Raw genomic sequence first — 18346 nt, 5'->3', positions numbered from 1 at the left:
AAAAGGCCCATAAAACTCCACCGATCAGAAAGTAGGGCATAGTTGTAAATGAGTTTTCCCTTGCAGTCTTAATGATCTTCAGTAGTGTTTTATTTACATGTATATTAGTGTTCCACTGTCATGGGATCACTGTTGTGAGCATTTGTTTGTTCTATTTGTTTTCAAACACCATCTTCTCGGAAGACAATTTGTACAATAACAGTAACATGGTTTACTGTAAGTCCAAAAATGCATTTTGAGTAACCATGTTTTATAAATAAAGTGACTTGTTTAGCACAGTTGCTTTGTGTAACTAATTTAGTGACCCATGTGCAGTGTTGGCGGTAACGCGTTGCAAAATACACTAATATATTACATTTAGGCAGTATCAAAGTCATTTTTTGCAATATTATTGGTTACTGAGTCTGGTAACGCATTACCAATTTCGGGACCACAACACAAACTTATTCACATAACTTAGCTTACATAACTTACACGGTAAAATATAATAAAAAAATAAAAAAATGAAAAGGAGAAAAGTAACTTTCTTGAGTAACGCAACTTATTACTTTCACATGCAAATAATTTGTAATGTGTAATATATTACATTTTGGAAGTAACTTGCCCAACACTGCCAGTGTGTGTATTACATGGACATTTATGGTAGATAACACAGATGCATTCCAATAAATATGAATATGGTTGCAGTTTATTTCCGTGGTTAAATACATTTTAAAAAAATCAAAACTCATATACATCAGTACAAAGTGCATCCCATTTCCCTCACCATGTCAGCGTTGGTTCATTGAGGGCTCAAAATTACCCAAAGGCGCAAACATAAGTGCGAACGCTTCTTTGCCTACACTGTATGTGCCCTGCCATTGGCTGGCAGCCAGTCCAGGGTGTATCCCATTTCTCGTGTCAAAAGTCTGCTTCAGTTGATTGAATAGTCTAAATTTAGCTACCTCGAATGTAGAGTTTTCCAGAAGGAGGTGTGGAGCAGTGAGAGGAAATCTCTGAGGTGCACTCACCAGTCCCGCTGGAGCCGACCCGACTAGGACGGGGGGCGGGGTTACAGGAAGCGGCGGTGAGGGATTGCAGTGAGAACAGGAAGCGGGCCGCACGCCGCCGGCAGCAGCAGCGCAGACCCCAAAGGCGCCTTTGGAAAATGATTCGGAACTCAGAACGCAACAAGGTATGAGCACAAATCCAAAGTACCTCACTCTGACGGTCAGTCGGAAAAGAAACGGAGAGCCATGGAGCTGCATTGAATCTGGTCGGAGTCTTTATTCAAATACTCACCGATGGTGTACAGTTTGAAAGTCCACCTCACCATTGTAATGGACAAGAAACAGCTCACATGGATATTGTTATTGCAAAGAAATGAAAGCAGATTTACAAAGCCCAAAAAAACAAAAAAAACAAAATGGAACGACAGAACCTAATAAAAATACATTGCTAAAACAAACGGTAAGTATGTGGAAGTATGTTTTAAGTATAAAAATAAATTAAAAGGAACATTTATTTATATATATATATATTTTTTTTTTTTACAAAAAAGGGTCCTGTTTGATGGAGTTGGTCTCAAAACAAAACTCACGTCTCCCGAGAAAACATGATCGTGTTCTCAATGGCGAGCAGCGGTAAAAATATTTTGATTGTCACGTCGCCATCAAAAACGCCAGAGACGCAACATTGAGGCTCCCGCTCAGAATCGACTGATTTCTCTTCCTCGGCAAAAGGAGCAACAGGACTGGGGCGGGCGGGGGTTTGTTGGGGTGGGGGGGGGGGGTTCAATGAGCAGAAGGGACTACCTTAATGATGAGAGACATTAAAAACGGGGTCCTCCCCTGGGAAGACAGTGCACGGAAGTAGAAAAATAAATATTCAAAAATGGAAACAAAGCTGGTTATGGAGAAACGGGCAGTGGTGCTGCTGAGTTAATCGTAACAACATAACACAAATCATGAAATTTCGGATTCCATCAGTATTCAATGCGTTGGTTGGAGGTGAGACGAGTGAGGTAATGAGCGGATGCTAAAACGCTGTCTGTTCTGTCCACACGTATACAACATTTCCTCGGTTTAAAATAGACATTTAACTCTCCCGCATCCCAAAAAGTCTTTCGCACTTCACGGCGTGCGTCCATGTTGGATCGACAACACGTCAGGAGTTGACTGGCATCACTGGCAGAAGGGCGAGGCGGTGGGATCGAAGCCCTTGAAAACGTCCTTGAGTGACCCGTTGTCCTGCTCGGCGGTGGGCTGCTCTGCCTGGGCCGGGCTGCTGCCCCCGAACGGGCTGCTGGTCCCGCCGGGCTTGCCGGCCTGCTTGACCACACCAAAGAGGGTGGACACGGGCAGGTTGTGGACGCCGGCGGGCGCCTGTTCCGCCGGGGCTCCAGCAGCGGCCGGACCCCCGGCGGGGGCCCCTCCCTGTGCGGCAGAGTTGGGCGAGGGTGCGGGTTTGGGTCGGGGTCTGTTGTAGCTGTTGTATCGGTCGGTGCCCTGCTCGCCGCTTTTATCCGGCTCGGGTTGCTCCAGTGCAGATTTGCGGACGAACAAGGGCTCCTTGGGTTTGGGTTTGCCGGTTGAGGCCTCGCTCTGCCGGGACTCCGAGTTGGGGGAGTTGTTGGGGCCGCCGGCGGTGCCGGGGCTTCCTGGTTTATTAGTCCGAGGGTCATACAGACTGATGCTGCTCAATACGTTGGCGCTCCCTGGTGCGCTGGGCGCCGCACTGCGTCCTGTCCCGCCAGAGGAAAGGAGCCTTGGATCATAAGGAGCGATGGTAGGTGGCGAGGAGCCGGATGTGGAGCTGACAGACGAAGAGGATTCAAGTGGGGGGGCCGGAGAATCCGACGGCTGCTTGAGGGCCGACTTCTGCGGCTGGAGGCGGGGGTCCGTGGGACCTTTCCGCGCCATGCGGGGGTCGACGGGCTTTTCTGAGGGTGTGGGCGGAAGAGATGGAGGTTGAGCCAACAGCGCCAGGGGGGGAGCGGGGGTGGGCGGCGGTGGAGGGGACGAGGACTGGGAAGGGCTGGAGCTGACCGTCTTGAGGATGCGAGACAGCAGCTCAAAGTCCGGGAGCGAGGAGGACGACGAGGGGGCGGGCGGCTCTGAAGAGGGGGGTGCCGCTATGGGAGGAGACTGCGAGTGGGGGTGGACGATGCGGGACAGACGCGGGTCAAGGGAGGGGACCGGAGGAATGCCCGGGGGGAGAGGAAGCAGATCCTGTTTGGGGAGTGGGAGCGGGAGGAGGTCCTCGGGGGACCAGGTGATGGTTTTGGAGAAAGCGGGCATGTGGAGAACAATGTCCTTCTTGATGTGGCTGAACTGCTGCAGCTGCGAACGGGGGTCTCTCAGGGCCATTCCCATCAGGGGATCCAGAGGGATCGGGACCGGCTTGTCCCGCAGGACTCGCTCCGTCTCCTCCTCCTCTGCTGCCGGCGCAGTGAGCGGTGGCGGTTTGTAGATCAGCGGCTGCTCGGCTTTGGGGGCGGCAGACCCGGCCGAGACGGAGGCCAGTCGGGCTAGCCGCGGGTCTGCCGGCGGGCCCGACGAGGTCACGGCCGGTGCCAGGTCGGGTCCGGCGGCTCGGGACAGACGCGGGTCGCGGGCCAGGCGCGGGTCGGCGGGGCGACTCGGGGGGTTAGCGGCCTTTTGGAGGCGAGGGTCGCTCGGCGCGTCCGTCTTTGGTGGTGCCTGCGTCTGCTGCCGCAGCGTCTTCAGGATGGACGTCACGCTGCCGCCGCCGTCCTCGTCCTCGCTGGAGTACCAGTTGCCAGAGTCGCCTGGAAACAACGCAGACAAATCCGGAAATTCAGCGCACCGCAGGGCTGGGACGTCTGGTCTAGCGGTCAAATTTCCACTTTGCCACTTGATTCGATATTTTCCCTTGCGTGACAATGTACGTGTAACGTTTGACGCGCTTGGAACAACTCAAATCGATGTCATCGAAAATGTACGGAAAAGGTGTTTTCAGACGTTTACCTTCAGTGTCTCTGCTCTTCTCTGTGCCTCCATCCATGCGTCGGGCTCGCTCCTCCTCCTCCTGTTGCTTTTGTTGGATCCTCATGAAAAGGACACGCTGTGCCGGAGGCAGGAGGTCCGAGACGGATATTCCTCCCTGACTCGCTCCGTTGGTGGAGTCCTCCTGGCTGCTTAACTTGCCAGCACCTCCTTGGTAGTTGTCACCTGGGGGGGGGGGGGGGGGGGGGGTGACATCAGACCTCAGTAAAGCAAATAATCCCAGTAATCAAATGGAACAATTGATAATGGCTTCTAAAAAGGCCGAAATATAATGGAGGGGAAAAAAAAAACAGATTTGATTTAAGGGCATATCGCCCAACCCGAACTGAAAGTGTTTGATCCTTGTGATTCTTCTCACCCTCTTCCACCACTCCTTCCATCTTCATTCCCTCTTGATTGAAGAATGTGTTGAAGTAGTTCCCTCCAGCCTGAGGAGGCTGCATGGCACCCCCGTGAGGAGGGCAATCGCCAGACGCAAAGGTGCCCATGTTCTCGGTGGGGAAGCAGGTCGGGGGGGCGCCTGGTGCACCAGCCGCTGGGGTTGCTGCCTGGTTGTTGCCGGGCGCCTGGCTTCTGAGGCAAAGTACCCCATTAGTGAATGCAAAACAATGCGCAAACTACTTAAGGGGACGTTTCATGGAAAACGGACTTTTTATGGCCTGTATACAGATAGTTGTCCCTCTGGCACGCCCAACCATCAAGTGTGAAATGAAAGAATCGAGTAAATCTTGCAGGTTCATGTGAAAATGTGGGTGCGAGTGAGCCATACCGAGATGTCCCAATTTGTCTAATTTACATAATAACCGCAGAAATATCATGTTGGAATGAAAGTACAGCTATTTTTCTCAACATCTAGGTCCGGGTAAACGTCTGTTTTTTTTTTTTTTTTTTTATAAATGATAATTATTTTTATGAATCAGTGTGTAATACAGTGGTATCGTTTTGGATCATTTTATATGGGAAAAAATGCGCCTTATTCACGGGGATTTATGGTACATGTCTCCTTTGAAATGAAGTAAATTTGTGTGGACTCACTTAACAGCCAATTTATGAGCCAGCTGTCCGGTTGGTTGCACTTTGATCTCAAACAAGGAGGGGATCTTCTTCCCGCCGCCCCCTCCAGCACCAGCAGGCGGGGGGACCATGTGAGGGGGTTGTCCACCGGGGTTCAGTGGTGCTCCTTGGAATGGAGCTCCCTCAGGATTTTGTACTGGAGGACCACCAGCGCAGGAATTGGGAGAGGGAACCATCCCGGGAGGACCTGGGGGAGCCATGGTGGCAACGGGCACCTGGTTGGCAGCCGGGATGCCCCCAAAGTCACCGGCCGCGGGACCTCCGAAGTCCCCCGCCCCGGCGTTGGCTTCGATGGGCGCCGGGCGAGGCGGAGTGGGCAGCAGTCCCACTCCCGGCGGCGGTTTGGGCAGAGGGTTGATCCCCTGCTTCTTCAGTTCCTCCACCTCCTTCTCATCCTCGGCCCCGGCCTCCGCGTCCTCAGCCAGCATCTGAGCACGCAGCAAAATGGCAAATATTATTAGTTCATCTCCCCTCTAAAAGTATTGGAATGACAAGGACAATTGTTGTACTTTGTTGTCAGACCTTGTTGAGCAACTCCTTGGTATCGTCGTTGAGGCCTTCGTGGGAGAACATGCACTCGTCGCCATTGACACAGTTGCCTGTGGTGTGGAACAGCTTGCAGGGGAATTCGCGTGGCGTCAGCGTTAAGGCGGTAATGCGCAAAACTTACGGACACGTGATACGAAATGCTTTGAAACGCGGCGAAAGGATATCATGCATGTAAGGGCAGTGGTTGGCTCGAGCACAGTAACCAGTGATGTAAAACTTGCACAGCTCTTTGTTCTTGGGCAACTCAATGTCGTGGCTAAAGTTGCAGTATTCCTCCTAGTGATAAAAAGAGGAATCATAAATTAAAAAAACTCACAACTATATGAATAATAAAAGAATGAGATTTTTGGGGGGCTCACCCAGGTGCATCTGTTTTCCATGTAATACTTGCAGATGGCTTTTCCTTTCTTATCTTGGTACTTCTCGTTCTGACTCCTCTTGCCCATTCCTGATCCAGCATCGCCTGCTCCATCCTTGAAAAATGACAAACACACAAGGAAAGGTCAAGACATCACGAGTTGTAAGTAAGGGACCGCGTCCATCAAAACTGCAAGCAGCAATGAAGCCCCTCACACCCACTTTGTTGTTCATCAAATTGTGAAGCTGTGCTTTGTACAAGTTGGCAGTTTGGCATCGCCCATCTGTCTAGTACAACTACTTGGGCTTGGACTTAACCTAAAAGAGCTGCTTCAAACAAAATGGAAAACTTCCTTCCTTTAATTTCACCAGTGGGTCCTTAAGACTTTTTTGTGCATTCTGTTCTGATAGCCTTGTCCACCCAGTTCCGGGTGAAATGGTGACCCTGGTGTTTGTGGAAGACATGATCAAATCACGTAGTCACCAAACGGTAACGAGTGATTCCCAATCACTATGCTGCAGCGCATTAGTTTGCTGTGAGAGATCATCCATTAAATGGCAGAAGGTACGTTACAAATGATGCATGTGTACCAAGCTATTGCCATTCGTAAAGCAGAAAAATAACAGGCCAAGACTTCGAACTGAGGACGTATATAAGTAAACTTGCGATGAGGTGTGGTACACCCAATAGCTACAAGCAGATGGGGAGCGTACCCCGTTGTCCACGTCTCCGTTGTTGTCGTCGTCGTGAGCAATGTTGTCTCCTCGTCCACGTCCTCGGCTCCTCATTTTGCCTCCTCTGATCATGCCACGTCCTCCTTTGCCTCGACCTCTTCCGCGGCCGCCTCGGCCTGGGGGACAATCCAGAGACAAGCGTTCAGGGTGGGCAATTCAAAAAAACAAATTTAAAAAAAAACAAGCTGAAAACGAGCTTGCAAGGGAGCCAAGGACTCACCTCTTCCTCTGTCTTTGGACCTCTTGTACTGATAGTCATCATAGTCGTCTTCCCCCATGTTGTCATAATCGTTGTCATACTGAAGAGAATCAAACAGATGAACGCCTTCCACTCGTCCACAGCAAAAGAGTCGCATGTGAAGAGCACTCACCTCCATGTCCTCCCCGTAAGCGTCGCCATCATCATCTCCCATCTTTCCGCCTCGCCCTCCTCTTCCTCGGTTGCCTCCTCGCCCTCCTCGCCGCCCGCCCCGCATTCCACCGCGGCCTCTCATGTTCCGCATGCGGCCACGGCCTCCTGGAAGAAGAACAGGATGACTTTCACTTGAAAACCAAACTAATGCCTCCGTTGCTGCTGTCAGCTCATCAACATAAAACTAAATCGTCACCCTTGTTCATGCACTCTACTTTAAGGTTGGATCAACACTACTGTAGCTAAACTAGTTCGACCTAGTTTATGATGAAGGTAATGTTGACTCATTTTGATGATCCCTGCTATGCTAAGATGCCCCAAAAACAAGAAATTCTTGCCAGAGAAACCATATCCATGCTTTTTATTTAGGAAGTCCGTTATTTTCAAGGCCTCTGAATGCCAAATTTAGTGAATGACTTTTTTTAAGGATAGTACAGGCCTTTCTTTATTTTGGAAAATCACTTTTTGACCCCTTTCTCTGTCATGTTTGCCAGTCGTGTTTGTGGGTCAATGTGACCCGCTGCCTGTTTAATCATCAAGCAAACGCAAAAATGAACGCATTGCAACACAATCACTACCTTTTCAGTCGATATTTAGTGGACGACAAAAATCTCTTTCACCGCTTTAGCCAACTTGGGTTGTGGTGAGTTCAATAAAAGGAAATGCAGCATCTGCTTGCAAATTCCCCAAACCATTTAAAAAATATATATAAAACAACAAAAATGAGGTCAGCAGAAATGTTGGGATTAAAAAAAAAAAATACAGCTACATCTAGATAAATCTAAATATTATGGAAATTACTCCATTTCGGTAGTTCAATGCAAAAACAAAAAGTCAAAAATTCACAAAACAAAGATTGACATATTTTCTTTCTCATAATTAGAGAAAAGAAAAACTCAAAATTCACCATCACAAGAAATGTGAATATTTTGTAATAATCTCAATTCTTTTTACCTTACAAATTAGACAGGAATTGGCCTTATGAAAAGTATTTTCCCATGTGTTGGATAAAACTATACTTAGTTCTACTTTTTTTTGGCATTACTAAAATAAATGAACTTTTTTCCAATTTATTGAGATGTGCCACAATTTTTTTCTAGCACCTCAAACTTTCAAATTGGCAATTTGTCGCACAATATAACAGGAGGGTGAAGATTCCTGTCCCACCCACCTCGTCCTCCGCGTCCGCCCTCCTTGGCCTTGCGGTACATGTTGAGCTCCTTGGTGAAGTCATCGTACTCCTCGCCGCCCATGTCCGGCTCCTCCTCCCCCTCGAAGTTGTCCTCCTCATAGTCGTCATAGCCGCCGTAGCCCTGCTTGTCCATCTTCATGTAGCCGCCCTTTTTGGAGCCGCCGTAGCCACCGCGAGACTGCGGGACGGATCGGCCAATCACGTGACGTGACAGGCCGAGGCAATGCTTTGTGTGTGTTGCTCGTTGACTTACGGTGGGGGGGTACTGAGGGCTGTACTCTCTGTACTTCCTCTTCTCGCTGGGAGAGTAGTCGGAATCATCGCTGAAGTCTGAGAAGTCGTCGTCAGATGAAGCGTGACGCTGCAGGGGAAAGTTTTAGAGTTAAAGCGGGGTACATACAAACTGATAATCGGGCGGAATTGAATTTTCTCACATTTCTGATCAAGCCAGGGAAAATCCAACTATGGGATTATTTTTTTTTTTTTTTTTAAAGATGATCCCGAGCAATTATGACCACTGCATTACAGTTATCAGACTATAAGGCTATCTTCTATTATTTCTACTCCTACTCCTTTTTTTTCTCGCATTCCACATAAGTCTGGGTGTCCTGCAGCAACATGCTGCCCCTCACAGGTCAGTCTTGGTAGGACAGCAGCCAGTGGTTACCTGTGGGGTGTGTTGTGTTGCTAATATAGATCAGTTTAACAACCGTTATTGCGGCAACAATTTTTGTAACTATATATATATATATATATATATATATATATTTTTTTTTTTTTAATCTCGCAGCACACCACTGAATAAGAAGGTTACAACAATTGACTGAAATACTGGTTATATTTCAATTCAATTTGCAAATGTCCCCCATTGTGGGGACTATCAGAGATAATCTAGAAAAGGCAGAATAATAGTGATTGAGAGTACTCAATGAATCCAACATGATTTTCAAGTTTAGGTTGCACTGATCTAGAGCAATGACTCTCAATTGTGGAGACGGGGCTCAAAGGTGGGTCACAAACCCATTAAGGATAGGTTGCAAAAAACTGAAATATTCAGTGTATTCCAGGTCAGCCTTTGATTTATTTGGAAAATAAGATTATTTAGACTTTCCTAAAAAGAAGAGCTCAGTGCCAGGATAAGTGAAATTTGATGGTCATATTGTGTGCAGTTGTGATAGCTATTTTTACTAAAGTCATTTTTGTACATGGGATTGTCATGTTCATCCTTAGTTTTCTAATAAGTTTCTGTGGAAGGCACTTGGAACGTATGTCATGTTTGAAAATATGCTACGCACATGATTTCAAAGTCACTTTGGAACAATTCATTATTTTTATTGTTCTCCACTTCTGTAAAAGTTGGTCGCGACTTATCAAAAAAGTAAAACGTGGGCTCCAGGGTGACAAGAATTGAGAAGTACTGATCTACAGTCTACCACATACTTTAAGAGCAAACGACAATTTTTCCTTTGTCGTGTGGGCTCTCAAACATTTTCACAATCAGTGAAAATGCAAAAAATCAGTGTATGTGAAACCTCACAGCAGTTTTTCTTACTTTGTGCTTGGACTTGCGTTTCTTCTTTGTGCGCCTCTTCTCCCGCTCGCGTTCCCTCTCCTTCTTCCTCTTGCGCTTGCGCCGGTGCGAGCGCTCCTCGTCCGAATTGCTGCTGGCGTGGCGCTCCCGACTTCGGGGGGGACGCTCGCCGCCGCCGCCGCCTCCGCCGGCGTCCCCTGCCGCGCCGGCATCACCGCCGCCTGCTTCCTCGCCCACCTCTGCACTTCCTCCTCCTCCGGCAGACGCATTGCCTCCCATCTCCACCTCGCCCCCATCGTCTTCAAGCTCGCCCTCCTCCAGTTCGCCATCCTCTGGCCTGTGTGCACACAACAAAGACACGTTAATGTAATTATATTGACTTTTCGCTCCATGTTTTGCAACACAAAAATGATGCATCGTGACCCACGACCATTCAATAGGGCGCAGTGATTCCCAATTTGCGTGCTGTGCAAGGAAAATTATTTATTTTTCTTAATTGGTCTGAAAATTATTCATTAACTACAAATAATGCATCTTTATCTTTACCACCAATGTTTAGTGACAAGTACGGTAGAATAATGAATTGCTCTTCCACTAGATGACAGAAGGTACCTACAACATTAAACTGCCTACCCACTTTTTGTGATGTTTTTCTTGGTGTATCAATACTGAAATAATGACGACCTTGTCTCAATTTACTCATAAATCATCCAGTGGGAAATCTGGGATTTTTTAAAATTCAACACAAAGTTGATATATTTGCAGGAAGGCATGGCTTATTCTGCTGAATGAATGGCAACAGGTGGATTCACGTTTATTTGTACCTTTTGACATCTAATGCATACGCATTTCATTGTTCTGCCTGTCACTATACATCAGTGGCATGGATAGGTGAACAAAGATGTATTTGTAATTAATAAGTAATTCTCAGACAAATCAGGTAAAATTGGATAATTCACACTGTGGATGGCTCAGGTAACAACATTGAGCTGCTGACCTCGCCAACAACAGTAGGGACTATTATGCACGTTCTTAATTCATATAATATGCATGACAGTGCAATGTTTGAATGGGACATGTGATGCTACATTTAAGGGATAGACAATGCTGGACCCTGCTGGAAGCGTGATAAATATAACATGGACCACATCAGATTGGTGCACCACAAGCTTGTGCCTGGGGTACAAGGAGGGGTGGGGGTATTAATGACTAATTAACAATTAAGCACATATGAGCAATTATTACCACAGCTTCACAAAAAAAATATGAAACTATTTATATCTTCAACTTAAAACAACGTTTTTGCTAGACTGGGGTGTGTATAAAATACAAAATAAAGAGCCCCTTTCACACTGAATGTTAAAGACAACATTTTCCAACTAGAATGAGGGCACAAATTTGACAGGAATATCAATTGAAAGCTCCAGCCGACAATTCTGACTGAACGCTTGGCTGTGTCTTTTTGTGGACATTTAGAAGCCAGTTTGGACAGCAGCAACAGCTTGACAGTCAACTTTTCACAGAGAATTATTTATCCTGAAGTTCAGGGATTCTGACTACCTTATAGAGAAATGTTGGCGTGACTCACTATGGACACTCGCCAATGACCTCTCGGGCCCACATGCTAAAGTGCAAACCAGGTTATTCTGCACCCTGCCAGAAGATTTAGTTGAACTGGATAAAAAGGTTCTGATTGCATCTCGGTGGATAAGCAACAAAGAACATCACATTTCTTCATTATGTCTAATTAGGAATCTGCAACACACCCTCACCAAGCTTCTAAGAGCAAACAAAGCACAAGATTCTTCTCTATGCAAAAGGCACCATGCACAATGGTTAAAGAGGCATAATTAATTAGAGAAGGGCCACGATTAGAAAAAAGGGGAGGGGGGATACTTACTGTGACAGGCCTTCTTCATATTTTGCACTCACAACCATTAAAAAGTCCTCCCCCTAACACTTTGGGGTCACTGGTGGGATTTGTGGGGGCTGGGAATTGGATTGACTAAAACATTCAAGCAATTTGCCAACTGGGTGGTTACATTACAAACTGATTTTTGTGTTTGACTTCTGGGATGCTTTGCAGACATTTTACACACAACATTGGTACATACAATTTTTGAACATGTTAGACAAACGGCACAATCTCGGGTGGGGGGAAAAAGCGGAAAAAGCTGCTTGACAGCTAGTGTGCCCTTTAACTTAATGTTAAACGTGACATCGTAGGAAGAATCCGATCCTGTAGAAGAATGTTCGCCAGGTTAAACGTAACCAATAGGTAGCGCTCCTTTGGTCACTGGGACATTTGTTGAATCAAGTTGGTATAGTGGCTCGTTGATCTATAATTGACAATAATAACACGTTTGTGTCGTGTGGGGTTAGTAGTGTTTAAAGAACTTTGAATATACGTTGGTAACGTTGACAATGTTACTTGTTCTATGACGTGAGGACCGACGATAAACAACGCTCAGATGTTTATGGGGGCGGGGGGGGGGGAGAAACACTCTTACGGTTAGCCGTTGCGAAGCTAATGTGGCTAGGCTAGCTGCCGGAGTGGGCACACCTAAAATCCACAAGTTTTGTTTTCGACACCAAAATAAAAATGTAACCCACGCACAGTTATTTTGAACAATTGGTTAGTTAGTTTACGGCACTCAGACAACCGGGAAAGCCACTCAACGATGGTTTTTGCATTCGTCGAGGTGGTCGACGGCCGTGCCAAAGAAAAGTGCGTTTAGGAGCGTCGGCCTGCTCTTTTGGGTCGTCATATCAGTCCGCGTCGAGCCGGTTCACCGTCGAGGTGAGATAACGTAATAAAATAAAGGGAAAACGTTATCTCCGACGTTATTTTGGCCTCCCAGTTGGCGCCGTCGTGTCAATGCACAAGTCCGTTACCGCTTTACCCGTTTTCCAGAAAAGGCGACTTTAATCCCTCTTTGACAAAAAGAAAAAAAGGTATCCCCGGGCTTTTTGTGTAAAAAAGCAGAGGACAAATAAATAGTTTCATTGAAATATGATTGTAGAATTACTCGACCTTTCGTCAGTCAGGAGACTGTTGTGTTCGTGGTTGGTAGTTGGGGAGTTTGGATGGACAGTCATGCTTTCCACAGCCATTTCCTCTCTCTAACCCTTAGCTAACATGGAGGTGCCCAAAAATTCACTCTCTCGACACTGGAAATCTACTGGCTTATGCGTCACTTCACAAGGATCTACTTGGTTTTGGATTTAGTTGAGTTTCAGTTCATAGGCAGTAGGCAATTCTCCACTACAGTTGTAAGAGAAATTTGATGAAATTGAGTCCAGACGTTCTCTTTCCGTCCTACTGAAGCGCTGTGAAATGACGACTGATGCACTTAAAATGGCCGACCGTCTTCTTCAGAGACAAACTGGGCGGGTTTTCCCCGCCGTGACGTCACTGCCTCAACGCTCTTGTAATGCGTCTCACGGACATTACCGAGTTGTATGGGGCAAAAATGAGCCCTTCATTTTGACTAGTAGACGTTTGTTTGTATTGCATCGTTTGTATTGTGTTTTAAACACTGTAAATTTTACTTGAATTAAGTCAGCGATTTTTTTTCGCGGACCATTACTGCTACTCGTTCCACACTTCGAGAATCACTGTACTAGTCTATCAAAGTGTATCATTTTAGTGTTTCTTTATTTTAAATTGGATAGTTTTTCTATAATTTGATCACAAATGTGCTGTATAGACCGGAGTGTAATATGCATAATCGGTCAATTAAACTTGCGTCTAACTATGTATGCTTGGACATAAAGCACACAACCTTGTCTACAAATACATTCTTTGATCTGACTGCAGACAGATTTTTATCCAACAATGTAAAATCAAGAAAATTTAGTCGTTTATCCTCTTTATTTCTATTTAGGATTACAGCGTTTTATTTGATATCATGATGCACACCATACTCGAAACATATTCAAAACATGATATGGTTCCCTTCCTTTCCCATGATGCTTCCAGTTGTGTCTTGATGCAAAGCCTTGTTGACAGCCTGTGTTTTTTTTTTATGCGTTGGTAAAAGTATGACAATTTAAGTAGCTGCTTAACAACATTTATGGTGTTAATTTATCAATTCATAGTATTCAACTAATACTGTTTTGAAGAAACACTTAAAAATTGTAGTAAGTCGACCCTCAGGGCAAAATTAGCCCATACAGCTCCTGGATCAATTTAGATTTAAAATGTACAATTAAACATGTATATGAATCGATCAGAGTAAATTACTTTCACAGGGAGGCCAGTGTCGAAATAACGTTACTTGAAAGAGGAAAAAACAAACAAACAAACAAACAAAACAACAGAACGAAAAGACATAAGTTGTTCTTGTAACGTCATCACCTTGCGCCCATTCAGCGGGACAATCGCGGCTTTTGAAACAATTGGTGTAGCCTCATCGAAGGATTACTTTTAAAGCTGTTTCTCCCCATTTTCCAAGAAATCTGACATGATCGATATGATCGAGAAGGAGGACCCTGTCATCACCGAAGAAGAGGCGGCTCAGTACGACCGCCAAATCCGGCTGTGGGGCTTGGATGCCCAGAAGAGGTAAGTTAGCTTGTCGTGCTAATGCTATTCGTCTCGTAGGGTTTCCGTCATTTGTCGCTATATTGTACGCTTAAATGAATTATTTATGCTACCGATGTCATTAAAATGCAATTTTCTTGCAGACTGCGTGGGTCCCGGGTTCTCCTGGCAGGTGTAGGTGGTCTGGGGGCAGAGGTGGCCAAGAACTTAATCTTGGCTGGAGTGAAAGGACTCACCTTGCTGGATCATGAGAAGGTAAACGCCCAGAATATAATAATACCTCACACAATTTTAAACTCTCACAGTATTTCAATGAACAGAGCACAAGTAACCAATTGTAATTATGTCCACTAAACTGCGCCTGTTGCAAAACTGTTCTTATATGTATGTAGTGAAACTTGTAGGGCTATTAAAAACGAGGCAGATGTTTTATTAGTCAAGTATATTTATCACCACACATTTCTATTCTTCGACTTTTGATCCGACATGAGACAGACGTTTTTCTGCTGTTTTCCGGTGTGTATTGTAATCTGCTTTAATTTATTGCTTTCACGTGTCATATTATTGCTATTTTGTTGTAATGTCAATGTAACAGCTGCAGCTGTTATGAAATGCGCTGTGTAATTAAAGTTAAATTGTATTAAGTATAGTCAGTAAGACTTTGGTAAAGTGAGCATCGAAAGTGTATCTTTTTTTTTTTTTGCGATGCCGCCATTGATGTGTACTCGGGGTGCACTGATCTATCGATCGAGACCGTCCCCTATTTCCTGATTGCTGTTGATGTTTGGTGTGTTTGTCTCACCAGGTGACGGAGGAGTCGTGTCGCGCTCAGTTCCTGGTCCCGGTGACCGAGCGGGGCCGGAATCGAGCCGAGGCGTCCCTGGAGCGTGCTCAGAACCTCAACCCCATGGTGGAGGTGCTCGTTGACACAGACAGGATAGAAGACAAACCCGACACTTTCTTCTTACAGTTTAATGCGGTGAGTGAGCGCGAAGTCGTTGGGTATATGGTGTAACCCAGTTTATCGTGAGGATATATTGTAAACCCACCTTTTGACAGTAAGACCATATAGTATTTATACATCTATATTTTTTTTTTTGCAGTTTTGATTTTTAGCAAAATGCAGCATCCTTTCTTTTTTCTTTTTAATACATGTTTCGTTACACTCCCGATGGACACTGATCATTTTGTTGAGCAACTTTCAAGCTACCTGTCAACCATTAACCGCATCTCTATTAGGGACGTTGGTAATACGTGTCATTGATTCCTGGAAGAATCGGCGCCATGGTGCTGTAGGAGTCTAACTAGCAACCTACTTTTTTGCCCTCAGGTTTGTCTGACGGGCTGCTCCAAAGACGTGATGGTGCGCGTGGACCAGCTGTGCTCGCAGCACAACATCCTGGTCTTCTGCGGCGACGTCCACGGTTACTACGGCTACATGTTCTGCAACCTCGGACCTGAGCACAACTATGTGGAGTGAGTTGAGAGTAAAAAGCACCATGCGTCAAGTCGCATCCATGCTGCTATAGGCTCCGCTTTGCTCTTCAGAGAGAAACCCAAAGTGGTGAAGAAGTCGTCGGGAGACTCCAATGATGGGCCTGATGCCAAGAAGGCCAAAGTGGACCCCAATGAGACCACCATGGTGAAAAAGGTTAGCAGACCACCTGTTTTGGTCATAGTTGTTGGTCAAAATTGGCTGTAAAAAGCTTGTTGTATTCATTTCTTTTGCAAATGTATGGAGTTTGAATGAATTCACCAAGTGTGTAAAAATGATGACGCGACGTCATTTCAACCAGACGTCCAAGTTCTGCAGGTTGAAGGATGCTCTGGAGGTGGACTGGACCAGTGACAAGGCCAAAGCCGCCCTCAAGCGCACGCCCGTTGACTACTTCCTGCTTCACGGTACTCACCCTTCCATCGTTTTATGTGGGGATAATTGACACATATTTTGTTTTGAAAAGCTTGAACCTTCGCAAGCATGTAGATATTTAATTTAAATAACAATCAACGGTTCTTAGTACTGCTGAAGTTCCGCACGGACAAGGGCCGAGACCCCGACCCACAACGCTTTGCGGAGGACAGCCAGCTGCTGAGTCAGATTCGCCAGGACGTCCTGGAGACTTTGGCGGTGGGCAGCGATCTACTCAACAACGACTTTATAAGGTACGCTACTCACCCATGAGGCAGAGGCCACGTCCTGTTTGTCGCCACCCACCGTGTCCTGGTGTGTCCTCCTCAGTTTCTGCTTCTCAGAGATGTCGCCAGTGTGCGCAGTTGTGGGAGGAGTACTCGGACAAGAAATTGTGAAGGTAAGCTCACGTTCACACATGTACACCCAGATCTGGTCTTTAATGCTAAACTAACCGGAACCCTAATGCAATCTAAATCTACCCTGACATCTTAATGAACAGCCCTGAATCCTGAACTGACACCACCCACTAAAATAACCCCAAATTAGCCCCCAAACTGTAACCCGCAATGTGTTTGTTGTTGTCCAGGCTCTGTCGCAGAGAGACGCTCCTCATCGCAACTTCTTTTTCTTTGACGGCCGCAAAGGAAACGGCATGGTGGACTATTTTGGACCAAACTGAGTGTGTGCAGACAGCTCGCCCTACCACCCATCCATCCATGCATCTCACATCCAATAGCGTTTGTGTATTTATGGCATCACTCATCATTTTCTAACTTTTGCTAATAAAGAATGCTCCAGAAAAGCATCCTTCCTGCCGACTCCATTTCCGGTGTTGTTAAAATGATTGTGATGAGAATACCTTGCTTGGTTATAGTTAATTAGCAGGACCACTGCAAAGCTGCTTAACCAATTTCCTGAAAATGCAACAAATGGAGGGTTTTAGTTACAGCTCTACTTTTTTTTTTTTTTTTTTTTAATGAAAACCACAGATATCTTTTGGTGAAAAACAAGTATGGAGTTTCAGTTTGGAATTTATGAGTTTCATTACTTTTGGTGGGGAGTGTATATAAATACAAACATTAGCAACCAAGACATTCAATTCACTTTATTATATAAAAGAAAGTAAAAAAACCAAAAAAAAAACCCAGTCTGCATCTCAATAAATTAGAATACAGAGAACCTCCGCATATTCTTGGAACTTCTCAATTTTTTTTTTTTCCAGTGAATGCTTTTATTAATCACTGAAAAACTCACCGGTTTGCCTTTTTGGTCTGCAGGTCAAAACTATGTCTAATATAAACATGTTGCTTTACCACCATCTTGTGGCATCAATAGTCAGAAACAAAACTTTTTGATTTTGAATCAATTAGTTTTCATGGCAGAACTTGGCCCCTACCCCCGAGAAGCGAGGGTTCACTGTATGGTAGAAAACTGAAATAGTTCAATTCAAAAAGGGAAAATTGTATACAGTAGATATTCATTGAATCATTTCTACCTTCTATCCACTATTGCCACACATTCCCGTTATTTTATAGTATCCAGTCATCCCCCGCTATGATGCATATTTTTCTGTTAATGGTGTTAGTTTGGTTTTCCTGCAGGGGAAGGACAATATCAGTGGGTGGCAGTAATGAGTCAATCTGGTTTGCCAATTATCATGAACAGAATTACAAGAAGGAAAAGGACAATACATTAGGCACAATCATGTTTTGTGCTTAATTTTATAGGTTTTTTTCCCCCCAAACTATGGGTCCTATGAAAGTTCGTGCTGAGAGGAAGTGTCTTTTGGCCACGGGCGATGTACCGGTCAAGTCGGGCTGGTTTTACAAAGAGGACCGGGCTTTCACTCCGTCATAAGGTAAAGCAGCGGATTACCACAAAACAGTTGCCAAAATGATAGCAGCCAGATGCTTGTTAGCTGACTCGAGTTCACTGCCACCATACATCGCTCGTATCTCAAAATTTTGCTCGCAAGTCTTAGCAATAAATTGGCCTAACGACACCTCACACCTCAAGGCAGCACAGTGTACT

General features: G+C 45.5%; 2 protein-coding genes across 6 annotated transcripts; one reads left to right on the top strand and one right to left on the bottom strand.

The window, feature by feature from the left end:
- Window positions 1–1242: 1242 nt before the first annotated feature.
- Window positions 1243–13230, bottom strand: zc3h4 (zinc finger CCCH-type containing 4). Of its 3 annotated transcripts, none has more exons than XM_086036544.1 (14): window positions 12892–13230; window positions 9879–10194; window positions 8580–8687; window positions 8306–8504; window positions 7094–7239; window positions 6943–7021; window positions 6702–6838; window positions 5990–6103; window positions 5795–5906; window positions 5604–5713; window positions 5043–5509; window positions 4366–4580; window positions 3969–4172; window positions 1243–3769 (listed from the first exon to the last, which is right to left on the bottom strand). In XM_086036544.1, exons 1-14 carry the CDS (start codon window positions 12969–12971, stop codon window positions 2163–2165), a joined length of 3894 nt encoding a protein of 1297 aa, XP_085892670.1. In that variant the 5' UTR covers window positions 12972–13230; the 3' UTR covers window positions 1243–2162. The 3 variants fall into 3 exon arrangements, with proteins under 3 accessions (XP_085892670.1, XP_085892671.1, XP_085892672.1); XM_086036545.1 differs by having other exon boundaries at window positions 4366–4577; XM_086036546.1 differs by lacking the exon at window positions 12892–13230 and adding an exon at window positions 11758–12878.
- Window positions 12392–17120, top strand: sae1 (SUMO1 activating enzyme subunit 1). 3 transcript variants are annotated; one of them, XM_086036549.1, is made up of 10 exons: window positions 12392–12657; window positions 14315–14424; window positions 14547–14658; window positions 15209–15382; window positions 15734–15879; window positions 15952–16054; window positions 16200–16305; window positions 16422–16566; window positions 16643–16712; window positions 16902–17120. In XM_086036549.1, exons 2-10 carry the CDS (start codon window positions 14324–14326, stop codon window positions 16992–16994), a joined length of 1050 nt encoding a protein of 349 aa, XP_085892675.1. In that variant the 5' UTR covers window positions 12392–12657; window positions 14315–14323; the 3' UTR covers window positions 16995–17120. The 3 variants fall into 3 exon arrangements, with proteins under 3 accessions (XP_085892675.1, XP_085892677.1, XP_085892676.1); XM_086036551.1 differs by lacking the exon at window positions 12392–12657 and adding an exon at window positions 12794–12812; XM_086036550.1 differs by lacking the exon at window positions 12392–12657 and adding an exon at window positions 13881–13899.
- The last annotated feature ends 1226 nt before the right edge of the window (window positions 17121–18346 follow it).

Source organism: Filicampus tigris, chromosome 7 (assembly GCF_054856515.1).
Source record: "Filicampus tigris isolate MCC_2025a chromosome 7, RoL_Ftig_1.0, whole genome shotgun sequence".
NCBI lineage: Eukaryota > Metazoa > Chordata > Actinopteri > Syngnathiformes > Syngnathidae > Filicampus > Filicampus tigris.
The sequence above is the reverse complement of the archived record's forward strand: the minus strand, read 5'-3'. Positions and strand labels throughout refer to the sequence as shown.